The 21,845-nt window shown below is 46.8% G+C and overlaps 2 protein-coding genes across 2 annotated transcripts in view; both read right to left on the bottom strand.

Annotated features, from left to right (window-relative positions):
• Positions 1–2,813, bottom strand: part of Scg5 (secretogranin V) — a 43,055-nt gene extending 40,242 nt beyond the window's left edge. The window contains exons 1-2 of the mRNA XM_048332473.1: positions 2,778–2,813; positions 1,951–2,183 (exon numbers count right to left, since the gene is read on the bottom strand). Of these exons, the coding sequence (XP_048188430.1) occupies positions 1,951–2,176 (226 nt within the window). The 5' untranslated portion in view covers positions 2,177–2,183; positions 2,778–2,813. The remainder of the gene's footprint in view (positions 1–1,950; positions 2,184–2,777) is intronic.
• A 2,931-nt stretch (positions 2,814–5,744) lies between these two features.
• Arhgap11a (Rho GTPase activating protein 11A) lies at positions 5,745–21,304 on the bottom strand. The gene is made up of 12 exons (XM_048332472.1): positions 21,126–21,304; positions 18,707–18,777; positions 16,911–17,007; positions 16,072–16,328; positions 15,138–15,301; positions 14,825–14,971; positions 14,066–14,140; positions 12,733–12,900; positions 9,734–9,863; positions 8,941–9,049; positions 8,174–8,312; positions 5,745–7,868 (listed from the first exon to the last, which is right to left on the bottom strand). The coding sequence occupies exons 1-12, from the start codon at positions 21,252–21,254 to the stop codon at positions 6,295–6,297; spliced, it is 3,060 nt and encodes a 1,019-aa protein (XP_048188429.1). The 5' UTR covers positions 21,255–21,304; the 3' UTR covers positions 5,745–6,294.
• Between the last annotated feature and the right edge of the window lie 541 nt (positions 21,305–21,845).

Genomic DNA, 21,845 nt, shown 5'->3' with positions numbered 1-21,845 from the left:
TGTTCAAGGCCTGAACACAACCTAGCAAGACTCGGAACAGAGTGTGCGGCTAACTCACGCCAAACTCCTGACCCAGAGTAACGGGTATTGTGTTAAGGGGCTCGACCTGTCATATCCTAACAGAGACTGAAACACCTGTGAAGACACAGAGAAGGGAGGCTTGAGATTGCTAACCGTAGCACATTACTGGAAACTGAGAGGGGTTAACCATGGAAACCAAGACTGTACTTCTGATGCCACTGGAGTTTAGGCTCAAGGCGTCCCACTTTCCAGGCGGGTGCTCTTCTACTTGAGCCAAGTTCCCACACGCCTTGCCTTTCCTTGCCTTTCCTTTCCTTTCCTTTCCTTTCCTTTCCTTTCCTTTCCTTTCCTTTCCCTTCCTTTCCTTTCCTTTCCCTTCCTTTCCTTTCCTTTGCAGACAGGCTCTTGTGCTTCCACTGGGTCAGGCCAGGCCTGGGACCCCCTCCATACATCTCCCAGGTGGCCGGGAGAACAGGTGCATGCCGCCACCCCTGTGACTTGGAACCGTCCATGCTACCATGCCTTGCGTGGGGGGTCCCTGGGGAGTCCCTGCGTGGATTCCAAAGCCCTGGTCCAATGTTGCTCCTTCAAAGAAGCATTTCCTGCCCAGCACCAGAGGCTCACACCTGTAACCCTAGTTACTTGCTGCTCGGGGGGGCTGAGATCTGAGGATGGTGGTTTGAAGCCAGCCCAGGCAGGAAAGACTCATCTCTAGTAAACTACTCAGAAAAAGCCAGAAATGGCGCTGTGGCCCAAGCGGTAGAGCACTAGCCTGGAGCAAAAAGAAGTCCAGGGACAGCGCCCAGGCCTTTAGTTCAAATGCAGGATCGGGGCATGTGCACACGTGCGCGCGCGCACACACACACACACACACACATTTCCTTAAAGCACCCCCCCCACAGTCTCCTCCGCAGTCTCTCGCTGTTTCCATGGCAGCAGCAGGTGCACACATACCACACGTCTGCGGGGGTGAACTGCAGACGCTTTCCACGATGAGGACACCCCTGCCTCCCACACCCAGACTTGACTCCTAGGTATCCTGCCCTGTCCCCAGCAGACCCCGTGCCGCAAACCGAGTGGACGGAACAAGGCCCTGGATAAACACAGGTGTTGACGTCGGCCAGTGGCCGTTCCTTTTCCAGCACAGCGGAGCAGGCCTGCGTGTTGATGGAAACTCGGGAGCCTTCTCCATGGCAACAGGGGTGCAGCTGTGCAAGGGCAGGTCTCTACTGTCTCCATCACACTGCTCTGACATGGACAGGTGTGCTCAGAACCCAGGCAGCCAACCAGTGCTGCCAAGGACTGGGATCCTCCCTAAGAGAACGGCAGGAAGCACTCTCTGGTGGGTCACGACCCCAGCGCTCGGCTAGGTCTGATGCCTGCTGACTCCAGATACAGTGGAGTGTCCTCCACTCCTGAAATCAAATGCCATCCTGAGTGCCTGGCGATCTCAGAGACCATGAGACTCAGTTATCAAACACAACGAGCCCACGAATCAGAAGTGACAACCGCACCGCAGTAATATTCATGGCCTTCACAGAATCCTGGGACAAGCTGCTTTTGGGAAATCACAGCCGGCAAGTTGCGTACAACCAATTCGCTTGGGCCACAAAGAGCATTTGGTAGGCGTGTATTTTGAGGAAATTCAGAGAAACGTTGCATTTTTCTTTACTTTTTCAAGCAAGTATTTTCTGCTAGTCACTCCCAGCGGCTAAATCCTCTTTATAAATTACTAAAAAAAAAAAATGAACAAGCATACTGCCAGAAACTTAGGAGCTAACTCAGGAGAGAGATGGCCTCTCCCCACCCCCCCACCCCCCCATGCGGGCACCTGCATGTACGTACCATGGAGCCAGACAAGAAGGAAAAATGAAGACAGCACCGGACTGATGGTTTAAGGCGGTGGGGGATCGGGGACACAGCGCGTACCTTCGATGCTCTGGGGACCCACGAGGTTCATGGCCTGGTGGGCCGCGTACTCCACGCGGGGCCTGGCGATGCCCAGCTGCTCCATGACGCCGTGAAGCAACCGCTGCACGTCCGTCTCCGAGACTCGGTCGGGGGTCCTCGGGCTGTAGGCCAGGGCCGGCGCATCTCCAAACGCCAGCCACAGCAGCAGCCCAGAAAGCACGGCGGAGGCCACCCGGGGGGCCATTCTCTACCTGGGGGGGGTGGCACGCGTGAGCCCGGGGGGGGGGCGCCCCCCCACCCCGGCCCCGTGCAGGCGGGACGGCCCCGGGAGGAGGTGGGGGAGCGCCCCCCCCCCCCGCGCTGGCTCGGCTTGCGGGGCGCCCTCCCCCCCCCCCCGTGCCCTGGAGGGCCTTGGGGGTGGGTGGAGTTCCATCGGGCCTGGGGGGTGGCGAGGGTGGAGGATAGGGGGGCGCTCGGCCCCGCCCCGCGAAGCGCGGTCCTCCCCGGCCTTGCGGGGCCGCACCCGTAAGGCGGCCCGGGGTGGGGGGGGGGGGTGGCTGCGCAGGGCCGGGCCCCGGGCTGGGGTGCGGAGCGGATGCCCGGCAGCCCCGGGCTGAGGGCGCGGCCGGGGCCGGGGCCGGGGCCGGGCCGCCCCCACGCGCCCCACGCGCCCCTCGGGCCCGGGGCCTGGCTCCGGTCGGCGGGGGACCGCGCCTCGCGCCCCGTATTCGCAGCCGCACCCGCTCCCCGCCACGCTCCCTCGTCCAGCCCCGGCCCAGGCTCTGCGACTCGGGGTGGGGGTAGCGGGGACGACGCCCCTCCAGCCCGGCACACTCCCCACTCACCGGCGCGGCGCGGGCCTCGGGCACAGGGCTGCAGGCCGAGCGGTGGACAGCTCCCGAGGCCCCGCCCTCCGCCCTCCAGGGCCCGCCCTCCCGCGGGGCCCGCCTCCGGCCCCGCCCCTCCGCGCCAGGCCCCGCCCCCCGCGCCGAGCCCCGCCCCCCGCGAGGCCGCCCGCCCCTCACCGCGCGTCCCCACGGCCGCCCCTTCCCGCCGGCAGCTCCGGCGTTGCTCCTGAGGCGGCGGCCAGGAGAGGCTGTGCAGGCGCACCCCACGCCGCGCGCGCACTCGGGACGTGCACCGGGCACGCGCGCGCACGCACACGCGCACACACACACGCACACACACCGCGCGCCTCCCCTCGCCTCAGCCGCCTCCCCGCGCGCCCTTTGTCTTCCCCGCAAGAACCGCTGTCAACACCCTGGTCCTCATCCATGTTTAATAGGCTTCGCCTTGATTGTCTGCTCTGCTGGCCGGCTGGGAGCCAGGGCCGCGCGGGGGGCCATCTGGACGCGGCCTGGAAACCAACGACGCGGGGACGACGGAGGGGCCGGGACGGGGGCAGCCACCTCGGCGCTGACCCGGCCCGGCCACCCCGGCCACCTCGGCGCTGACCCGGCCCGGCCACCTCGGCCACCTCGGCGCTGACCCGGCCCGGCCACCTCGGCCACCTCAGTGCTGATCCAACCCGGCCACCTCGGCGCTGACCCGGCCCGGCCACCTCAGCCACCTCGGCGCTGACCCGGCCCGGCCACCTCAGCGCTGACCCGGCCCGGCCACCTCGGCCACCTCGGCGCTGACCCGGCCCGGCCACCTCGGCCACCTCGGCGCTGACCCGGCCCGGCCACCCCGGCCACCTCGGCGCTGACCCGGCCCGGCCACCCCGGCCACCTCGGCGCTGACCCGGCCCGGCCACCTCGGCCACCTCGGCGCTGACCCGGCCCGGCCACCTCAGTGCTGATCCAGCCCGGCCACCTCAGCCACCTCGGCGCTGACCCGGCCCGGCCACCTCAGTGCTGATCCAGCCCGGCAGGTCCTCCTGAGCACCTTTCATGCCCAGCTACCCACCTCAGTGCGCGCTGCGCTGATCCGACCTGCAGGGTCTGGTCTCAGACAATCCCAGCGCTCATTTATTGATGGGTACCGAGCGTTTTCTATCTTCATTTTGTACTTAGAAAATGTAGTAGTTACATTTGTGTTGTGTGCAAAATGGACTGAAATACATCAAGATGTGTACATTTCCCATGAGCTTTTTTTAAGTCTGTAAAATGTTACTCACCTTTGGCCTACTGTGACAGGCTACCAGAGGACAGCAGCTTCAAAGCTTTCAGAAAACAGTCCTCAGCCACAGCGGGGCAGGTCTCAAAGGCTGGATGCAGAGAGGGCCACCCTGTGACCCACTTCCTCCAACTAGACTCCACCCCCTCAAGCTTCCAGAACCTTCCTAAACAGTGCCACCAGCTCAGATCAAACATCCAACACATGACCCTACTCAAACCAAAGCCTGCTGTCACTCAAGCTAGCTGGAACCTCTGGGCTCAAGCAATCCTACCTACATCCAGCTAAAATATACTCTTAAAAACAAAACGGGGCTGGGGATATAGCCTAGTGGCAAGAGCGCTTGCCTCCTATACACGAGGCCCTGGGTTCAATTCCCCAGCACCACATAGAAGGAAAACAGCCAGAAGTGGCGCTGTGGCTCAAGTTGCAGAGTGCTAGCCTTAAGCAAAAAGAAGCCAGGGACAGTGTTTAGGCCCTGAGTTCAAGGCCCAGGACTGGCCAAAAACAAAACAAAACAAAAACAGCATGTCTACCTGGACTCGATGACAATCAAAATCCTCTACTAAATGCTTAGCAATTGCAGGGGTTACCAAATTACATTACTTTTCATAACAACCCAATTAATAATATTTTACTTAATTTTTTAAAAAGTGAAAGTTGTTCATGCCAGAGGGCTGCACCCCCACCCATGAGACTAGTTTATAGTTTGGCATTTAAAAATGTGTAGCCCTTGTTCCTCTCTGTACCTAGGTAGCAGCCATAGTGACGGATTGTAAAAATGATCATAGTAGTACATTCTAGAAATAACCATGGTAGTAGTTACAGAAATGCCATGGCGACTGTCCAGTTGGTCCACTTATGATTGAGTACTGGATTGTTTTAGCCGGCTCATGCTTGCTTAGCTGATATTAGGGAAACATGGTAGTAACTGCTAAAGTTGATACTAGGTCAGCCTGACGCAAAATTCTGCTTGTGTGACGGGCTTGCTTAACCCGCTTGTGACTTGCTCTGACCCCCTGCATCTGTGCTATGTGACCACCTGCTGTAGAACGCACAGCTTCTGCCTTTAAAACCCCAGCCCTGCAGTGGCTCGCTGCTGTTCTTCACCATCTGGATGGTGGAGAGCAGACACGGTGCACAGCTAAATAAAGACTCCTCGTCGGATGGACTAAGTGCTGGTGATGTTCTTGTCATGGGTGCGAGTCCTGGATGGCCAGTTATAATATCAAACACGATAAGTAGTCAATACTTCTGAGAAGGTCAATTCCCACATAATGATAGAAAACAGGACACTGCTATAAAATAAAACCGATGTACTACCTCCAATTAGAATGTCAACGGAAACTTATGATGGTTATCTTGGTTGCTCAGAGTGGTTGCTTTGGATTCCATTAGTTTCAGGCAAGTCATTTTCCAGAAGTTATCTTTAATGTTTATGTTAAATAAATAACATTTACACACAAGATAAAACTATCAGTTTTTTATCTAAGCAAAATGTAGAGACATTCATCAACTATTCAAATCTTAAAATCAAGCATTTAATGGGGATAAAAAAAATCACCTTAACTTTTTAAGCCTATTCTTCCTTAATTTCATTTCTATATAGGATATAACAGACACAAATGTATTTGTGCAGATAACCTTTGAAGACATAGTATGGCTTCAAGAATCAATGACCTCTACATCTTAACATATGACATAGAGTCACTTATTCCTGATTCAACACTTGGCACAACTAGGGAAGAATGTACCAAACAAAAAGCATGAGGGGACCATCCAATCAAATCCATTTCTAAGAAGTTTGATATTCAAGAAACACTAATTCAAGACCTAAGATCGGCGAGGCTAATCCTCTTTCCCTTTATGTAGGAACATTTGTTATAGAAACCTTCTCTGACTTGGAAGAAAATCAAGTGATAGGCTTAATTGCTGCTCCATTCTTCCTATCATTTGTACAAAATAAGAATCATGATAGTTCCAGAGGTGTTTTGTTACTTTTATAATTCTAGCCAGTGATCTATTTAACACAGTAAAGGGTAACCTCTCCTTTAAGAGACTGCAGATAAATTTAAAGACTGCCATCATTAAGAAAAAAGTCATATGCACAAATATGAAAATTCAAACTGTTCATGTGGCAAAAATTAAGTTTCTGGGAAAATTTACTACTTAATTCGTCCTGAGCTACAAACTCGCAGGTGTACTGCCCTGCAAGTCACTCATTCTGTTTACACGGATGACGGATCACAAGTCCACAGGTCTACTTGTGGGTAACAGCTGAGCCTTCCCAATAGGATTTTTTGGAGATCCTTTGTACCAGATCCTTTCTCTTTCTGATGGTTTCCTAAGGACCCTTGTTTTCATCCCAGGAGAAAAGCCCTTGTTGTGTACAACAGATTTTGATATATCATGATTAGTCAGGTCATCCAAGGGAAGCTTCATTTGGCCATCAACTACAGCTTCCTGTTTACAGACTCTACCCGACTGAAGAGAAACATTTACAGACTCTGGGTGTCTCCTTAGTTTTGAGAAAGATCTGGAAGATAGCCCTGCGCTTGACTTTGAAATTCCATCAGCATCCGACTGTCCACACGATGAAGCCCTGTCCCCCTTAGGACCTGATCTGGACCGTGACATAGAGGACTCCACTGGCACCCTTCCCGTGTAGCAGGGAAGAGCACTGTCACAGCTCACTGACTTGACCAGGGGAGAAGCAGTGTCCAAAGGGATGACCAGCTTCTGCCTAACAGGCTGTCTGTTGTATTCTAATAGAGAATTAATTCTTCGAACAGACTGACGGACAGGTGTGCGCTGAAACTTCAGAGGTGACTTTACTTTTGTTCTATTCGGCTCATTTAAAGACAGCTTATTAAACCACTGTATGTGATCTGAAACCTTTCCAGGCTCTGCCATTTGTAAGCATTCAGAAGCAGTCTTATCACAGCTTTCTACCAGTACCTGCTCTTCAGCAACTCCCACAGGCCTAAGCTTTGACCGGCCTGATGCGCTCTGCTGTGAGGAAGAGGGCTTAGCCTCGGCTGGGCTGAGAGCTGTGTACTTCTTCTCTTCACCCTTGTCCTCAGTGTCCTTTGACTTCATTGTCACATTGTCCCCCGGGGACTGTTGTTCCTGGATCTGTCCATCATTGGGGAGTAGTTGGCTTAAGCCATCTTTGGGTGTATCTGAATGGACCTCATCTTCTACCCTCATCTGAGCTGAGTGACACTCTGCAGTTGCTTCTCTTCCAAGTGTGTCACTTGGGCGGAGTAAGACATCTCCTTCTGCAGAGTAAGTTTTGTCTTTACCACTGCAGTTTCCACGCTTTTCTTCTGACTCTCTCACGGGGACACCATCAGCTTCAAGCAGGCTTTCCTCGGGGTCACCTTCTAGGCACAATGGTTCAGTTACCTTTGCTTCCTCCTCAGTAGTCACTGATGACTGACTGTCACTTATCAGTGCATGAAGATGACTTCCGGACTCGGCGAATGCTCTTTGAACTTTCAACACCGTCTCTGAGGTGACACTATTTTCATCCCCACTGAGGGAGCCCCCCAGGGTGCTGCTGGGAGGCCGGCCCAGCAAAGTGGAAGAGCTGAGTTCACAGGATGGAGACGGAGCGGGTGACTTGTCAACCGTGATACTGGGCTCCAAAGAAAAGTTCTCCACCTCAAGATTTCCCATTATTGGAGACGCTTCATTTGCATCCATTTCTTGAAAGCTCAAATTACTGCGTTCTGTCCAAGACATTCGGTAACTTGGTCCATCCATTTGCTCTGGAGTTAGTAAGTTTTCCTCAGACTTACTGATCTTTTTAGGACCTAAAATGAAGTAGTTCAGTGCTTTTAATACTTTGTATCTGACCTAGTTTTGAAATACTATCCATACATGGCAAGTTAGAGTACTAAGCATTTACTTCAGAAAATTAACGTGTTAAGACATAATTTAACATAAAAATGTCAAACATTTACATTTATAAACATCCCAATTTTTGATTAGATAGATGTTGCCAATTCAAGTATTTTTCCCTATCAGCATGAACCTCTTTTAATTTTTAAAAACAGCAAATTATTTAACCATTAAAGGATCTGGGGGTAAAATTCTAACATATCATATACGAGGGTACCTTTCTTTGGTAATCTTTCACCAATATCTGGGCTAAAAAGTAGACCTGTTTTTACAGATTCGATCCCAGTTTCTACACTCTGCTGATTTGCAAGTCGCCGACCAACATGCTCGGATCTATTAACACCAGCACACCCATTCTGTGCAGAAAAAAAAAAATTGAAAACGTTTTAAGAAGAAATTCTAGTTAATTCAAAATTTTTAGACCAAATAAAATTCTGTGGGTTTTGAAAACAACAACTTGACATAAAAACATACATAACTGGGAAAACAGAGTAAACACAAATATTCCTATGATATTCTGAGATGTAACAAAAATAGCCTTGCATGTTTAGTTAAGAGAACAAGTTTTTGTGCTGTTTTTGCCAAGGCCACAGACAGTGTGGGGGGAAAGATGAGACTCTGATCTTGGTGTAATGGTGTAATTTTCATGCTGGATGAGGAGCTTCAGATGAAGAAGGCAGTGGTGAAGAGGCAAGGGAAGAACAGCGAAGAGGACCGAGGACCAAGTGACTGGCGGTGCTGGATGCTGTTAGCAGGTCAGATCCACGAAGGACTAGTATATGCCTGCTGTTTTGAGCAACTCTGGATTCATGGGCCACCTAGACAACGGCAGTTCTAGTGCAGTGCTGGGAAAGGAGTATGGCTATGAAGAGTGGAGACAGGACAGTAACTAGTTGAAAGGGCCTTTTAGTAACAAGCCTACTGCTCTATGGTAATATAGCACAGATTGTGCAGGCGGATCTATCTACGAGGGATAACACTTACTGCATCTCTGCTACTTTTCCCCAGGCTAAATTTCAAACGAAGAGATCTTCGAACTTTTTCCTTACGGTTGATTTTAGGAGAGAAACAGCCTGCTTTTCCAGATTCTACCCTAAAAAGAGTGGAATTTAAAATGTTAGTTTATAGCATATACAAGCATATTATAAAGTGAAATTTGAGAAAGTCCATAGCAAATCATATTGCTGCTAAAAACTGAGTGATGTTCTTTTTCAGTACTGGGGTTTGAACTCAGGGCTTCACACTTGCTGGGCAGAAACTCTACTATTTGATCATACCTTCAGCACTATTTTTTTTTGGTTTGGCCATTCGTGGGGCTTCAACTCAGGGCTTGGGCACTTTCTCTGAGCTCTTTTGCTCAAGGCTAGCACTCTACCACTTTGAGCCACAGCGCCACTTCTGGTTTTCTGCTGGTTAGTTAGAGGTAAGAGTCTTGTAGATTTTCCTGCCCTGGCTCGCTTTGAACTGTGATTCTCAGATCTCAGTCCCCTGAGTAGCTAGGATTACAAAATGTGTGAGCCACCAGTACCTGGCCAGAAAGCACAGTCACCTTTTAAACTATTAATGAGTATATTACGTTTGCATATAAAATGGTTTGTATAAAAGTGAATCACTTAAGTGGTCACTTATAGAACTGCTTTTAAAAATAGCAGTAAAATTTAAAGTTACATCAACAATATGTAGACTTTAACTAGGCAAAATAGACTTAAATGATGATTCAACCTGATTCTTGGTAGCATGACCTCAATATGTAAGTATGTATCTATAGATAGATTACCTGTAAAGTCTTTTGTTTGCAATCCTTTTACTCCGTCTCAGCACATCTGTATTGACCAAACCATTGCCACTCATGGCTACAGGGGAGAAGGAACTCTGAGACGACCCCTCTGGGCTAGTATCAAAGTGAACTATAAAAACAAAACAAAACAAAACACCATAGATATGACTGTACCTACTGTCAAAGTGTAAATCATAATTTCTGGTCAAAGGCTGAGGTCAAATAACAGTCAACTAAAGAAAGTACTGATTTCTTACTTTTTAATTACCAAATAAAGGTTGTGTAAGCAGGCAGTAATGTGCTTAGACCCTTGTAGTCATTTGAAGGAGAAGAGAACATGCTCAAACACACTGGAGAAATTGTCTTATACTCTGAAAACAGATATCCTGATGAACATAAATATCATTGTGAATATATACGATATCCCTAGCACATTATCTGGTATAATAAATATATAATATATATTATATATATGGTAAAATAAATATATAATAAATAATAAATATATAATAAATAATAAATGCTATTATAGAAAGTTAACTGACAAAGTTGGCATCTGATTATTCAAAATGTAGTGGCTAGTCAACATGTCCACCTGACTCTAAAATACATACATACATATATATATATTTTTTGTCAAACAAAACTATCTGTAAGAATGATTAGTAATCATTTTCAACTTTGCAACTGCCACATAGTTTCAAGAGAGCAAAATTAAATTGTTTAACAGCATTGATAACATGAAATCAACTACAGCAAATTAGTATGCAAAAAGTGAAAAGTTATGAACAAAGGCTTGCTCCATTCCCACTATTCACGCAACAAATACCAACAGTCCATCAGTGATTAATAAAGAACTCACAAAGCTCTTCAAATAGATATTCTTGGGTATTTCAGGTCATGAAAACAGAAAAAAAAAAATAAGACATCAAAATGACTTCTGGGTTTACTTGGTTAAAGAAAACTTGAGAGACAACATAACACACCGGACATGGCTCATCGTCTTGAGAATGTATCATAAAGAGGTACAGTCAGAAAATAAAGACTGATACATTTGTCACACAAATAAGAAAACTATAAATAGCTACATGGTAACTGATTAGTCTTGCTGCCTTTATAAACTGAGAAAGTAGTAATAACTCAAACTTAATCTATTTTCAGTCTTACAGATAGAATGTTATGAATGACAAAGGTCAAATAAAAATGATTAATTAAAAATACTGGAACTATGGCTGAACTTTTTTATAATAAAATTCACTCACTGTGAAAGAGAAGGAAGCAAAGAGAAGGAAGCAAAAGTTCATTCTTTGTTATAATGCTAACAAGCAAAGGCAGGTAAAATGTTCTAAATTGTAACAACACTATTAGGAAGTACTGGGAAACCACTGTTACTTTTAGGGAGTTTAAGTCTAAGAAGCTCACTGACAGAACTATAGTTTTTGTTTTGTTTTTTGCCAGTCCTGGGGCTTGGACTCCGGGACCTGAGCACTCTTCCTGGCTTCTTTTTGCTCTACCTCTGAGCCACAGAGCCATTTCCGGCTTTTTCTGTTTATGTGGTGCTGAGGAATTGAACCCAGGGCTTCATGCATGCTAGGCAAGCACTCTGCCACTAAGCCACCTTCCCAGCCACCAGAACGTCAGTGAGTGCGAAGCACCAGTGAAGGATTTTTCCTCTGGATAAGCACAGCTGTGGTTCAGGTCAGCTTCAACAAGAAGCACTAGCCTTCAAATAACAGGCAAAAGAAAACACTTTGGGGGGACTGGGAATATGGCCTAGTGGCAAGAGTACATGCCTCGTATACATGAAGCCCTGGGTTCGATTCCCCAGCACCACATATATAGAAAAAGCCAGAAGTGGCGCTGTGGCTCAATTGGGAGAGTGCTAGCCTTGAGCGGAAAGAAGCCAGGGACAGTGCTCAGGCCCTGAGTCCAGCCCCAGGACTGGCAAAAAAAAAAACACACAACCCACTTTGGGGAAGAAGAGGTCACAGGCTCAGCACTGGGCTCAAAATAAAACTTCCAGTACTACCTGAGATAAACATTACCTGACACACAAACAGGCTGGAAACAATCAGAAATCACATTTTGATTAATGTGATATGAGATGGAAAGACCTTGGGCTTAGTCAGATTTTCATGTTTAATCAAAGTTTATATGGGCAATTGGCATAAACCGTACATGCTAAGAGAATCAATTAAATCTAAGCGTACAGTAACAAAACTGTGTATTTAACTGCTAATGGGGCAGGGCACTGGTGGCTCACCCCTGTAAGTCCACTCACTCAGGAGGCTGAGATCTGAGGATCACGGTTCAAAGCCAGTCCAGATAGGCATGTTTGTGAGAGTTTTATTTCCAATTAACCACCAAGAAAGCCAGAAGTGGAGCTGTGGTTCAAGTGGTAGAACACGAGTCTTGAGCACAAAAACTCAGTGATAATGTCCAGGCCCTGAGTTCAAGCTCCAGGACCAGCAACAAAAACAAGTAAATAAATAAAAATAGCTAATGGAGAGGGTTTTAAATAGTCCCAAAACCAAGAACTGGGAAATGTCAGGAATAACACGCAACTTCCTGCACTAGCCAAATGTACACATAGTGAAAGAACACAACTGTTTCCCATAAATATGTGGTTATCACACACAGCCAACTAAAACTAAAAACTGTAACAGGGGTAACAACCACTTTGTCCAGCAGTGGTCATTTATGGGTCCAGAAGTAACGAAAGTAGGACTCAAGATTCCAGTAACACAAAGCCTGAGTGCCGCTGCTATCTGTAGAAGACCAAACGCTCATGAGTTATTTTGCCACTTTCAATAGCCGTGGCTAACACAGACACATTAAAACGGTATCTTCATTAAAGGCAGTAGATCTTACAGATTTGATAAAAACACAGAATAAAAAGCTGGTTCTTAAGAGTGGTAATAATTTGAAATAGCTCATTGCTAAGAAGAGAAATTCATTATTAGTGTTTATGACTCCATTTCTTAAGTTCTGTTTGCTACCTGATACTGGTGTAGAACTGCTACTGAAGAGATTGCTCGGCAACAGCTCAAAGTTAAAACTGTGCTTGACAGACTTCCTTTTCTTACTTGAACAGCAATGAGAAGAATCTACTGGCAATTTACGCTTAGCATTGGGTGTAAAAATCACTGGTGATACAGACAGCTGAGCTGAAAACAAAGAAAAAACAATCCTTATTTCTCCCAGAGTTGATTACAAAAGCTTTTCTCAAATATAAAGCTATTATTTAGAGATAACAAAAATGCAAGAGATATATTTTCATTGTAAAATATGTCATATGACTAAATACTCTTCAATTATTTAAGATTAAAGAATACTAACATGAGGAAATTATACTCAAGATGTTGCTTCTCATCACAACTGAGACTTAGTTCATTTCTTTACTACAGAATAAAAATGAGGTCTTGTTGTCTGATAGCCTGACAGGCACAGGATAAAATAGAACATGTAACAAGAAATTCCTGGTTCTAAAACAAATGAGGTTATTATTACAAGTTCAACAGCATCCAAATTACATCCAAACTGAAGATCATGACTAAGAAAATTTTAAATGTGCACAACTAAAGATAATGATAAGAATTTAAGGGCTGGGAATATGGCCTAGTGGTAAAGTGCTCACCTCGTATACATGAAGCCCTGGGTTCGATTCCCCAGCACCACATATATAGAAAAAGCCAGAAGTGGCGCTGTGGCTCAAGTGGCAGAGTGCTAGCCTTGAGCAAAAAGAAGCCAGGGACAGTGCTCAGGCCCTGAGTCCAAGCCCCAGGACTGGCAAAACAAAACAAAACAAAACAAAACAAATAAAGTGGATAGTTTTGTTTTTAAAAAAGAATTTAAGGGGCTGGGGATATGGCCTAGTGGCGAGAGAGCTTGCCTCGTATACATGAGGCCCTGGGTTCGATTCCCCAGCACCACATATACAGTAAACGGCCAGAAGTGGCACTGTAGCTCAAGTGGCAGTGTGCTAGCCTTGAGCAAAAAGGAAGCCAGGAACAGTGCTCAGGCCCTGAGTCCAAGGCCCAGGACTGGCAAAAAAATAAATTAATTAAATTAAATTAAATTAAAATATGACAAAAGACTAAAAGAATGTTTTATAGGTTCACCTTAAACAAGGTAATTAGCAATATCACAATACAGTATATACACAGTACAATAGCTCCATGGAAAATAACAGGCTTTGATTAAACTTGGTTAACTAATGTCAGGTATTTATTGTTGTAATTTTTTTTATACATTGCTATAGTTAACTTTCTTTGAATTAGATGTACTGAATACATATGCCACATAATAACACATACATACAATAACACATACCATTTCTATCCTGTTGAGGTGTAACAGAAGGTGTTCTGTTATATTTAAGTTTATTGAGGGCTCCATTAACAAAATCTGAAATGCAAGGTACATATAATCACATAAGCAATTAAAATATAATCTTGGGCTGGGGATATGGTTTAGTGGTGCGAGTGCTTGCCTGGCATACATAAACATGAAGCCCTAAGTTCGATTCCTCAGCACCACATATATAGAAAAAAATAGAAGTGGCGCTGTGGCTCAAGTGGCAGAGTGCTAGCCTTGAGCAAAAAGAAGCCAGAGACAGTGCCCAGGGCAAAAGTAAATAATGAACATTTACCTTTCAATGCTATTAATTGTCCTTTAACCTCTAGATCAGCTTAAGATGTTTTTGTATGTATGTGCTGGTCCCAGAGTTTGAACTCCAGGTCTGGGCACAGCTTTTGTGCTCAAGGCTAGCACTCTTACCACCTGGGCCACAGTTGCCCTTCCAACTTTTCAGTGGTTAACTGGAGATAAGAGTCTCACAGATTTTCCTGCTCTGGCTGGATGTGAACCCAGATCCTCAGATCTCTGCCTTCTGAATACAGGAATTACAGGTATGGGCCACAGGCATCAACTCATTATTAGAATCTTTTAACATGCCCATATCTGTTTTTTCTAACTAGGCCATGAGCCTCCAAAGACACACACCACAGCTATGGTTATTTATGCTTAAAGACAGGCTCGATGAAAGCAAATCAACAACCCCCCACCCCCTGAGGTGAGACAGCCACATACCCCCCACACTCTGTCTCCTTTTCCTCTTGCATTCACCAGGAGTTTCACTTTCAACTTCTTCAAAGCCTTCCAGTGATGGAGTAGCATACAGACCATCAATTCCCAACATGGCCGGCATCTTTTCCAAGATGAAGTCTGGTACACGTCCTTAATAAAAAGCATCATAAGACAACTATTATCCCTCCTCATTCCCCTCAAAGTGTACAGACAGTAATATTCCAACTTTCTAACAGCTGTTTTCACAGTTCATTTGCAGCTGGGATTGCCCTCATTCCAATAAATCCCACTACTCAATAGTGTAGCTACATCTTACCAATGTCAGGCGCATAATCAATAAGCGTCTGTACTACTGCAACCTGTAGTCGTAGCTTTTTTCCCGTGTTAGCAGACATCTTCTCGTGTCCCTCATTTGTCTGAAGAAGATTTGGTGCAAATATTACAGCAAGGTTGCTGCTATCCATCTTATTCTCACTGGCTCTTCAATTAATAAGGGATTATTAGGTAGAGAAAAGGTAAAAGCACAGAAAGTTAAAATAACACTATCAAGCACATTATCGAGACACTTTTATCAGTAGCATACAAGTCAAAATCATTTATCTCTTCATCAGTTCATCTACACAATTAGCTTGAATATTAAAAAAAGGCAAAAAAATAAAAACACTAGGGGTGAAGCTCAGTAGAACTTGCCTACAATGCACAGTCCTGGTTTGAGCCCCAGCAATACAGATCAAAATAACAGAAAAAATGTCAGAACCAAAAACACATGGCCTCTCTAAGCTTAAGTATGATCCACAAAAAAACTATGCCAAGGGAAGTTCACATGGGCTCCTCCACACAAACTGAACATGTACCAGGTTCTTAAAGTCACACATAGAAAACTGTAACCATGAGAAGGTAGCAAGTATAGTAAAAGCAAGTGTGCTCATTAATAGCAAAAACATAAAAACCAAAACACAGTGACCAGCAGCTGCCCAGTGGGTAGTCCAATTTATAAATTATGTCATTAAGGCATTGGTACACGAACTCCAAGATAGCAAAAAGACATTAAATAACTTGCTTCTTAAATTACATAAACAAAATATACAGGCTAGCATTCTTATATATAGTAAGAAAGTAACTCCTTAGAAAAACTTCCATTCCAAATAAATTTCATTTATACATGGCATGAATAATTTCATATAGCAGTATACCTTTAGGCAGTTGAGAAAATTAAACTCTCATTCTTAAGACTTTGAATTACCACTTACCTAAGAGAAACATTCCTGAGAAAGTTGAAGAAGTATCTTAGGATATCAACTGTATGGTCAGTCATAAGACAGGAGAGCAACAATGTAGCTTTAGTCTTCTCCTCCGTTTGTAGCTGTTGAGCTCTGAAAAGTGCTTCATGCAGATCAGCTGGGAGAATGGGCTCTGGCAATTCCCTGAGGAACTGCTTAAGAAGCCCTGCAAGGTCACACGGAAGTGCAGAAGACAGGCAGCCTGCATCGCCACAATCCACTTTGTTCTGAAATGAATATGATAACCTTGAGCATGCCCCTCAGGCATAAGCTCACTACAGAGTAACCAAGAGCATCGGTAATTAACAAGCTTTCTTAAGCTCCTCTTCACTTTGCTTTTCTAGAAGGCTACAACTAAAAAATTTAATTCCTAACTTTATAGAGATGAGAACACTGAACCTTAAAAGTTCTCTGCAAACTTTGAAAGCAGTATATAAATGATATACAATTTCTAAAAGAAAAAAGAAAGATTGTTCTACCAGGAATAACAGCTACTTTTGCAAATTCAATTTCTATCAACTAAGTTCTAAATATCTGTCATCAAGAACCCAACCAGATAGGGCTGGGGATATGGCCTAGTGGCAAAAGTGCTTGTCTCGCATAAATGAAGCCCTGGGTTCGATTCCCCAGCACCACATATATAGAAAACGGCCAGAAGTGGCGCTGTGGCTCAAGTGGCAGAGCAAAAAGAAGCCAGGGACAGTGCTCAGGCCCTGAGTTCAAGCCCCAGGACTGGCCAACAACAAAAAAAAAAACAACCAACCAGAAAATGGTACAAATAAAGTATGTAAGTCCAGGGAAATGCTTACCTTTAGTGCCTTTAGACGAATAACAGATCCTGATTTCCTGAACAATCCTTCGGTGTGAATGTGGGCTTCCAAAGAAGTGCAGACATCCACAAGAAAGCTGCAAGAGAAACCTCTGCCTGTAGCAGGCCAAACACTGACCACATACCCATGATCCTGTCAGAAAGAAGCCTTTTCCCCAGTCCCTTTAACCCTTTTGATAGGTTGCATTCAGTGTCCTCCTGGCTCCTAACTTCTTCTCTGAGATCCATCTTTCTCTAGTGCCAACTTCAATGCACTGGATTCAATACTACTCCTCATTCTGCTTCCTGTCACAGCACTATGCCAAATCTATGGTTAATTCGTTGTCTGTACGAAGTCTGACCCATCAGCATTTGACACATCTGACCTAGTCTACCAGCTGCCTACCTCCCTAACAGCTCCTTCCCAAGCTCCTGCTCTGGCTTCTCACACTTAGGGGGGTACAAACTCCTTTTTCTTTTCTTTTTTTTTTTTTTTTTTTTTGCCAGTCCTGGGCCTTGGACTCAGGGCCTGAGCACTGTCCCTGGCTTCTTCCCGCTCAAGGCTAGCACTCTGCCACTTGAGCCACAGCGCCGCTTCTGGCCGTTTTCTGTATATGTGGTGCTGGGGAATTGAACCTAGGGCCTCGTGTATCTGAGGCAGGCACTCTTGCCACTAGGCTATATCCCCAGCACTCCTTTTTCTTATTCTAAACAATAACCTCAACCAACGTTAGCTTTAGAGCCTTATACATTTAACATCTTGTACAAAAAAATTAGAATGTATGTCAGGTAAAAACAAATGTAAGCTCTATCGGTGCATAGTAGCTAAATGTCAAGCCAAGCTTACACACAGTTGGGGTGTTGTGTGTGTGTGTGTGTGTCTTGCACAGCAGTCCTGGGGCTTGAACTCAGGGCCTGAGTGCTGTCCTTGAGCTACTTTTTTTTTTTTTTGCTAGTCCCAGGGCTTGGCCTCAGAGCCTGAGCACTGTCCCTGGCTTCTTTTGTTCAAGGCCAGCACTCTACCACTTGAGCCATAGAGCCACTTCTGGCCGTTTTCTATATATGTGGTGCTGAGGAATAGAACCCAGGGCTTCATGTATGTGAGGCAAGCACTCTTGCCACTAGGCCATATTCCCAGCCCTGTCCTTGAGCTACTTTGCTCAAGGCTAGTGCTCTACCACTTAAGTCACAGCCCCTCTTCCAAGGGTGATTAATAGAGATAAGATTCTCTTGGACTTTCCTGCTCAGGCTGGCTTTGAACAATGATCCTTTTATCTTAGCCTTCTGAATAGCTAGGACTTAGGGGCATGAGCTACTAACACCCAGCCATTTTATATAAAGAGATCAAGAAATAATAACAAAGATTGTCATTCCTAGTTTTAAGATTTTGTGATTCCTAACGTTGAAGTTAATATAGGTTGGTTTCCATTATGGGAAAATCAAGCCGTTTTTAGGTTATATAAAAAGTAAAAATCAGTAGCTAGGCTCATACCTGAAATCCTACTACTTAGGAGGCTTAGCTACGAGGATCACTGTTTAAAGCCAGCCCAGGCAGGAAAGTTGGTGAGACTCTTATCTCCAATCAAGTACCAAAAAAGCCAGAAGTGCAGCTGTGGTTGCAGCACAAGTTATATACTTAAATTATGTAAAAGTCCTAGTTTGTATTTTTACATTAGCTAATGTTAAGAAATAGATTAATTTGCTAGTTTGGAACACGTGTGTGAATCTGCTAATGATTTATTTCTAAGTCCCCTAAAGCAAGGCTGACAGGCTTCATTCATTTCCAGCTCTGCTTACCTTGGAATATTTCCGTATTCCGGTACAACAGAATGAGGCAAGGCACGAACAGGAACTCCAAATATTTTACCCTGAAAATGACAAACTCAGTATTGTACCAGTTTAGACTGGCAGCACTGGACAAGTTAAAATACTAGAAATAAAAAACTCAGAGCTTCATGCTTGCTGAGTGCTCTACCACTTCAGCCACGGTCCTTGTGTAATACTTTTGCTTTTAGTGTGTTTCCTGGATAAGTTCTTGCACCAACTCTGGATGAACTTTTGCCTCTTGAGTAGCTGGGATAACAGGCATGCACCACGATGCCCAGCCATTCCGTCATTATTATGTAATCTCATAAATTCATGTCAAATTTTATGTACTAGAAAAGCACAATTCGTTATTTTTAGAGCTTTCTAATACTTTCAATCCAGGCAGAAAAACCCTCCGGGCCTAGAGTTTAAAGCCCCAGGACCAGCACCAAAAACAGCCCCTCAAGAATGACTGTTGGCTAACAAACACCAGACCTAATTAGCCATTTCCAGTAAGGCATCTGTGGCTCACACATACAATCCTTACTACAAGAGGCTGAGGTCCGGGGATATGTGGTTTGAAGTCAGCGCAGGCAGAAAGAAAAGCCCATGAGATTCCATCTCCAAAATAATCAGCAAAAAACAGGAATGAGGACATAACTCATGTGGTAGGGGTGCCAGTCAAGCAAGTAAGCAAGCCCAGCAAGTACAAGACCCTAAGTTCAAACCCTAGTACTACCAAAAATAAAATAAACCCATCTTCAAATGACTAGACCTGATGTGTTGTAAATCCCCTACAAAATCCTAGGAATGATAACATCAATACCACTTTCACTTTATACTTATGGCAGTGGGGCCTTACACACACTAGCCAATCACTCTACCCCTGAACTACATCCCCAAAGCTTAAATATCACTTTATAGAAAGGAACACTGGGGCTGGGGATATAGCCTAGTGGCAAGAGTGCCTGCCTCGGATACACGAGGCCCTAGGTTCGATTCCCCAGCACCACATATACAGAAAACGGCCAGAAGCGGCGCTGTGGCTCAAGTGGCAGAGTGCTAGCCTTGAGCGGGAAGAAGCCAGGGACAGTGCTCAGGCCCTGAGTCCAAGGCCCAGGACTGGCCAAAAAAAAAAAAGAAAGGAACACTGAAGCTTTGTGAAGTGGAGTAAGCAATTGAGGCTTAAAAAGTAAATGTTAGAACACAATTGAAACTGAAGTTTGGATGTCTCTAAATCCATCCAAGTGTTAGTTTTTCTGGTTAAGAGGTTTAAAAAAAAAATCTACATGTAGATTCTTCCATCTACTTAAATGCTAGACATGGGAAACCCAGTTTTACACTGAGAATTACCCACAGTAATGTTTAAGCATAAAATAAATGCATATTATTAGTTTGCAAACAAAATTCCTCCAGAATTTACAAGCTGTCAAATGTCGGGCAATTATTTTAAGTAGTTTTCATCACCAAAACCTTTTTATTTTTCCAGAAAGTATAGACTATGAAGAGCTATGCAAGCTAAATTTTATTAGTTTCTGTCTCCAAGTATCAATAAAGTAAGCACATACATTTAAAACAAGGTGCCTGTTAGTCAACTTATTTTTCACAATCACATGCTTGGTTATGCAAATACGGTATTAAAATCATCCTCCAAATCCTCTTATCTCCACCACCAACACATCACCAAAAGCTTTTAAGTGTTCCATTCTAGCCTCTCAACTTTCTCATTTTTTTTTTAAAGGAGTGTGTCAGCTAAAGATTTATTTAGGTCAGTAGCAGACGCCTGCCTGCCAGGCAAAGCCCTAGGCAAGGCCCCAGGCTGGTCCCCAGCACTGCGGAAGGGGGTGGGGAGGCCCTGTCTCCTAAGTTTAACGTGGTCAGGCAGCAGGCTGGCGCTCTCAGACTGGTGAGTAGAGTGCTTACTTGCTGACTCGTTTAGAAATGCACAGGTCCCCCTGGTCTCTTGCAAAACCAGGTAGGGCAGAGCCTGGTTCCCTCTCCGCATACTACTTGCTCAAAGCCAGAGACTGTTCCACCCCTAGCTAACTGGCACCATCTGGACACCTACCTCACTATCCTAACTGGGAGATGCAGCTACACGGGAAGACACTGGAATGCTTCTGAGCATCTTTCAATTCACAGAACCGCCCCTCTACCTTAGAAACAACTACCTGGTCCACACTTTCAGTAATGCTGAGATTGGAAAATCCTGCAGCTTTCGAGGGCCAACAAGCCCCCGGCAATTAAAAAGTCGAAGCGCTTTAAACATCAACCAACAAGCGCTCGCAAGGACGGCATCTCTTTCTGACGCCCCCGGGGGGTGGGGGGCAGTTTAGCACGCCCTGGTCAGAGACTGAAAGGGTCGGGGATGAGAACCTGGCCCGGGAACAGCCCCTTCCCCAGCACTTACCCCCGTTCCCGCGGCTGCCGCGTCTCGCCGCCTGCGGTCGCCCGGCCCGCGGCCACCCTTGACCTTGATGCCGTAGACGGCCCGCAGCTGCTGCGACAAGGCCAGCCTGACCAGCCTCGGATCCCACATCCTGGACACGTCGCCCCCGCTCCGGGGCCGGCTCCGCGTCCCGACCCGCGTCCGCCCGCCCGTCCGCCGCGCCCGGCCTTCCCCACGCCCTCTTCCCACCTGCACAGACCCTCGGCCCCACGCCCTCGCCGGCCCCGCCTCAGCCCGCTCTCACGCTCCCGCCGCCGCCGCCTTCCCGCCGCCCGGCCCCTCCTCCTCCGCCGCCGCCGCCGCCCTTCCGGCCTCGCCCTTCCCGTTCCCACCGCCCCGGGGACCTCTTTTCCAGTCCGCCCCCGGGGGTTACCGAGGCCGACGCCTCAGCACTTCCGGCCGCCTCCCACCATCCTCCTCCCGCGCGGCCCCGGCCCACGCGCCGAGGCGCCGACGCCCCTTCCCCGGCGGCCCGCCGCCGGTCCAGCCGGCGGCCCGGCCCGCTCCCGGCCCCGACCCCGGCCCGGGCTGGTGGCCGCCGTCACCCCGCCTCACGGGCCGCGGCCCGCGCAGCCCGGGGACGCGCCGCAGACCCCGAGCCGCCCCGGCCCGGCTCCCGCACGGACCCCGAGCCGCCCCGCCCCGGCCCGGCTCGCTCACGGACACCCGGCCGCGCGCCGG

The sequence above is a fragment of the Perognathus longimembris genome, chromosome 23 (assembly GCF_023159225.1).
Source record: "Perognathus longimembris pacificus isolate PPM17 chromosome 23, ASM2315922v1, whole genome shotgun sequence".
Taxonomy (NCBI): Eukaryota; Metazoa; Chordata; class Mammalia; order Rodentia; family Heteromyidae; genus Perognathus; species Perognathus longimembris.
Note: the sequence above shows the minus strand (reverse complement) of the source record. Positions and strands in the feature narration are given on the sequence as shown.

Coding starts and splice junctions, on each gene's coding strand:
- Arhgap11a (XM_048332472.1), bottom strand. CDS start 21,254: ATGTGGGATCCGAGGCTGGTCAGGCTGGCCTTGTCGCAGCAGCTGCGG. Junction 17,008..18,706: donor GAATACGGAAATATTCCAAG/GTAAGCAGAGCT, acceptor TTTCTCTTGCAG/CTTTCTTGTGGATGTCTGCA. Junction 9,050..9,733: donor GCAAACAAAAGACTTTACAG/GTAATCTATCTA, acceptor CACTCTTTTTAG/GGTAGAATCTGGAAAAGCAG.